Source organism: Montipora capricornis, chromosome 6, assembly GCF_036669925.1.
Source record: "Montipora capricornis isolate CH-2021 chromosome 6, ASM3666992v2, whole genome shotgun sequence".
Lineage (NCBI taxonomy): Eukaryota > Metazoa > Cnidaria > Anthozoa > Scleractinia > Acroporidae > Montipora > Montipora capricornis.
The window spans coordinates 64,549,792-64,554,791 of NC_090888.1; the positions used below are offsets into that span (position 1 = coordinate 64,549,792).

The following is a 5,000-nucleotide window of genomic DNA, read 5'->3' on the forward strand; positions in this document are numbered from 1 at the left end:
AACACGTTCCAGGTACAAAATCAATTGAAAAATTCTGTTAAGGAAGTCTGTCGCTGTGGGACACAGAGCTTTAACAAGTACATGAGATCATTTGAATTTTTGCCAACGAGCAAGCCGAGCAAAGACGTGAGGCTCTCACGGCAGCCAGCTTAATGCCGTGCAAAGTATTGCAGCAGGCAGACAAATTCTCTATTGTGCTGTGAAAAGTGTAATGTAAGGTTCCCCGGAGATTTTAGTTGGGACCAAAGAAAGTGCATGTTTTCACGTGTGATGTCATTACAGCCAAACTTACGCAATGCACGCGACTATATTGATGATCTTGTGTTTGGAGGTGAGTGACATCACATTTTTTCCAATTTTCCTGATTATTGTGTTGTGTACAATTGCTTTGAGTGTTCTTTAATATTATTTAATTTTCGAACCATCGTGTTCTATATAATTTATTGAGTGAACAAGCTCAAAACTAAACCAGCGTACGTGTTCTCATCGGGCGCTGTTGTCAATTTCGGATTTCGGCCTGTGAGTAGGGCAGTTTGTTTTTCGTTTGGTAACCATTGAGTTGTGAACAATTAAATTTAATTTTCAAAGGAAATAATTACATGTATGTTGTCTGCAAAGTACACAATTCAACGATCAATTTAACTTATAATTCATGGCAGTATCTTGCATGCAAAATAAAAATTCTACAAGTGAAACAACTTTCACGTGCAAAAGAGTTTTGCCGATCTTTTACATGGCACTGATTTTATTCAACTTAATTATTGTATATTCCTGTTAAGGACGGTGCCTACTAAAATAAATTTAAAGGTATTTTTGCGCACTTTACTGACTATGAGGGAAAAGCAGATCTTAACAAGTGTTATTGAAATTCAAAAAGAAAATTGGGGGAAGCCACGCATTTTATTTCTGAAAAATGCATGGTTACCCCCAGTTTCCTTTTTGGATACCAAGAGCACTTGCTAAGTTCTGCTTTCTCCGCATAGTTTTGAACCGCGCAAAAATATCCCTGTATTAATAAGCACCACCGACTGATAGGAAATCCGAGTATCTTGAGATGCGCAGAACGTATGCGCAATAGCAATAGTAGGCACTGTCCTTAAAATTACGGCCATTCAAAAATTACGGCAGCACTTTCCATATTATTGCAAAACACGTTGACATCTACATTGATGTTGGAGGTGCAAAGTGTGCAATTTCTATTATTGTATTAATATTGTTAACTTGAAAAGTTGAGTTGCAGTACTTTCTAATAAAAAAATTACAACTACTGTTGGGTATTTTGGAACTCTGATCAGATACAAATTTGCAAACTATGTTTATATATTGGCTGTTTCATTGGCACTTACATGTAGTGATAGCTATTACTACAGTGTAGTCAATAGACAACGCAAGACTGTGATAGCCATGAAACTGCATGAAGTGATGCAACTGTTCCCCTGGCCCCTTTGCCTCTGTCAGGGACTTGATGACTGACTGCTCGCAATCTTCAGTTTGTCAAAATCATCATTCCCTGTCAATAGTCCATCAGAGGCAGTCACAAGGTAGACAGCGTCGTCCAGTAATAATAACTGATGAACAACGACTTCCAACATTGACTGCCTCCAGTTTGGTTTTATAAGTCCAGAACAAACTGCAGTTCTTCTTGTCTTTAGTTGGTCAATATTAATGTAATGTTCAGCGGAGCATTGAGCACCAATGCAATTCATTACGGATTGCAGATCCAGTACATGTAAGATGATGTAGCTCTTCTCCCTCGAAACCTTGGGCCATCCTTGATTATCTTGTCTCAGAGATGCAGTCCTGTTTTGTGTAAGCACTTCTTAAGGGTTTGTGAAGCAACGTCGTTCCAGGTTTGCCTCCCCCAGTCAATAGCCATCAGAACATTAATATTATTGGTTTAACAATTATTTTCTGCAGCATTCTTTACACCACCCATCTGTTGATGCAAACAGGCCACAGCATTTGCTTCCTGTTGGGCACTTTCCAGCTTGCAATGATGCCAGTATCGATCTACATGTAGGTCTTGGAAGTGGTATTTTTAGGTAAAGTTACTGTACATGTGTAAGAATACCACAACGATGTTTGCGAATTGTCCTTTTAGAATTGCAGGGTGCATTATCTCATGAACTACAAAATTTTCCTTTGTGTTGCTTTAATCTCTGGTTATTACATTCGGACAAATTTTTTTCATAACCTGGGTAGTCACCCACACTTTCTCATTGCAAAATAAGAACAGTTGTAATGGCGGTTGATGCTTTGCACATTCTTGAAACTGCATTTACCAAATGCCCACATAAGCCAATGTGTAGCTTGTTTGCAGCCAGTGCATTATTAATTTTCCCTTTTCGCTGAGGATCTCCTCTGGGAGCCCACACTGGACCCCATCTCCTGGCAAGTTCGGCTCTTTAGATCATTACATCTCCAAGTGCTGGAGTGAAGTGAAAAAGGTCAACTTTAAACATCACCGTGTGAAGGACAATCTGACTCCAGAAGAGAGAGCAGCTCTTACATCATTACGACACCACACTGACATCGTCATAAAGCCAGCTGACAAAGGGGGAGCCCTGGTGGTCTGGGACCGAACTCTATACCTACAAGAGGCGGAAAGGCAACTTTCGGACAACACTTTTTATGAAAGACTAGACCGTGACTTCACCATGGATTACAACAAAACAATTCAAGAAGTGGTTAAGGAGGCTATCACAAAAGGCGAACCTCCAGCATCAGCCGTCAATCTTACCAAGGAAAATCCTCGTATGTCTAGATTTTATATCCTGCCGAAAATCCACAAGCCCGGGAACCCTGGAAGACCTATTGTTTCCAGCTGTAACTGCCCAACTGAGCTAATAGCCACGTACTTGGACAGGCTCTCCACTCCTTTGGTCCAGAGCTTACCAAGCTATGTGAAAGATAGAAATGACATGCTCCGCATTGCCAACTCATTTCACTTTCCGGGAACGTCCAACTATGTTTTCACTATGGATGTGAAATCTCTGTACACTGTCATCCCCAATGGCAATGGCCTCTTGGCACTGACGCATGCTCTCAACAAAAGACCGGTCCTGCATCCACCAACCCATACTCTGGTTCGTTTGGCAGAACTAGTCCTTACATTAACCCTTTGATGTCTAAACTGGCCGAAACCGGCCAGACTTAGTGTTTTGCTCTGTCTAAACCGGCCAGACTTACTATCTTCGGAACAAAACCAGCCCTGTACAAAAGATATATCGACGACATTGTTGGTGCCACTTCCAGAGGTAGAGAGGAGTCTGATCAAAGATTTTGCGCACTTCGTGAACGATTTTCATCCCAGCCTCAATTTCACCTAGGTCATTTCGGATGTGCAGCTGCCTTTCCTTGAAGCCAACATCTGATCGTTTCCTCACCAGCATACACTACAAGGAAACTGACACTCAGTCTTACCTGAATTACACATCTTCTCACCCTGCCTGTTGTAAGAATGCCATCCCAAGTACATGTACAGTCAGTTTCTCCGTTTACAACGCATCTGCAGTGAGGAGAATGGCTTTGAAAACAAAAGCAAAGAAATGGCGAGCTTTTTCCAACACCGTGGCTATCCGTCAAATGTGGTTCAGCGAGCGCAAGAACAAGTATCAGCTACCCCTCATGGCGCCATCATTTCAGAGTGTTCAGATGTACCCGATGCTCAACTTACCATCCCTCTGGTGTTGACGGCCCATCCCAAAAACGCACTGGTCAAAAACATCATGACCAGAAACTTACATTGGCTGCGAGATGACCCAGACACTAGAGACATTTACCAACCAGTATGAGTTTTGTGTGTGCATCATCACGATAAGAACCTGCGTGACTCCTTGGTGAGAAGTCATCTAAACAACACAACTGCTTCTGTCGAAGATTGCGGTACGTTTCCATGCGGTCAGTCATGGTGCAATAGTTGCGCCCACACCAATGCTTCACCTACGATAAGGACCAATGGTGGCACAGTCGGTTAGAGCGCGGCCTTGGTGCAAGAGGTCCCGAGTTCGATCCTCGGATCTCACACCCTTGTTTCAACTTCTTTCCCTTCAGTGTAGCCTAAGTAGCTTTTAATACCCTTAAAACAGAGCACTGATGGAAAGAGGCAGCTAAAATGAGTGCACCATCAGCTTCCTGGGAAAATACTCTCTAGAGAGTAAAGGAACGTCCGACGTTAAATAAGGTGTACCTTTACCTTTACGATCAACACTCCTGGGGGACACATCACCATCAATTCCAAGTACACCTGTACAAGCTGCAACGTGGTATATCTCATCAAATGTTATACCTGCAACAAGGTATACATCGGAGAGACAGGAAGACGCCTAGGAGATCGATTCAGAGAACACTTAAGTACGTTCAACACAAACAAACACTGATCTTCCCGTTGGTCAACATTTTGCATCACCAGGACATCCCTCGACTGATATGCTGGTATCCGTAATCTGCTCTGGCTTCTGAGATACCCAAGACAGGCGCTCCTTCGAAACCAGGATCATTTTCAAACACAAAACGTTACTTCCGGGAGGACTTAAAACCGACTTTGCATTCCTATAAACTCCCAAAATCTACACGCGCTAGTGAATGTTTACACACGCGTTCTTTCCAGTCAGTGCGCGCAAATAACTTCAAATTCAAATGTTTATTATGTCACACGCAAAATTTACAGTTGCTTTTTATCCACTGATGAAGAGGCAGCAGCCTCAAATGTACGGCAATTTACATATTTTTCGCGCAATAATTAATTTATTATTTAGTATTTACAGGTACTCTTAACACCAGATGATTTTTCTCATCAATGGGGAACCCCTGGGAGTCAATGGGTTAATTAAGGTAAATGCAGACACCGTAATGGAGGTTCAACTGTATTTAAAAAGCACAATGACTTTTCACACAGCAAAACTACACAACATAAACCCCAAAGAACTGGATAATAAAGAAGACAAATTCATCATAACAATGCTTACTCCTTTTTCTTTAGCCAACGCAAGTTTCTGCCT

General features: G+C 42.0%; 1 protein-coding gene across 2 annotated transcripts in view; it reads right to left on the bottom strand.

Moving 5' to 3' along the window:
* LOC138052876 (arginyl-tRNA--protein transferase 1-like) overlaps window positions 1-5,000 on the bottom strand; it is a 56,871-nt gene that overhangs the window by 48,419 nt on the left and 3,452 nt on the right. For both annotated transcript variants that reach the window (XM_068899470.1, XM_068899467.1), the window contains exon 6: window positions 4,968-5,000. This exon is cut by the window's right edge and continues 71 nt beyond it. In XM_068899470.1, the coding sequence (XP_068755571.1) occupies window positions 4,968-5,000 (33 nt within the window). The remainder of the gene's footprint in view (window positions 1-4,967) is intronic.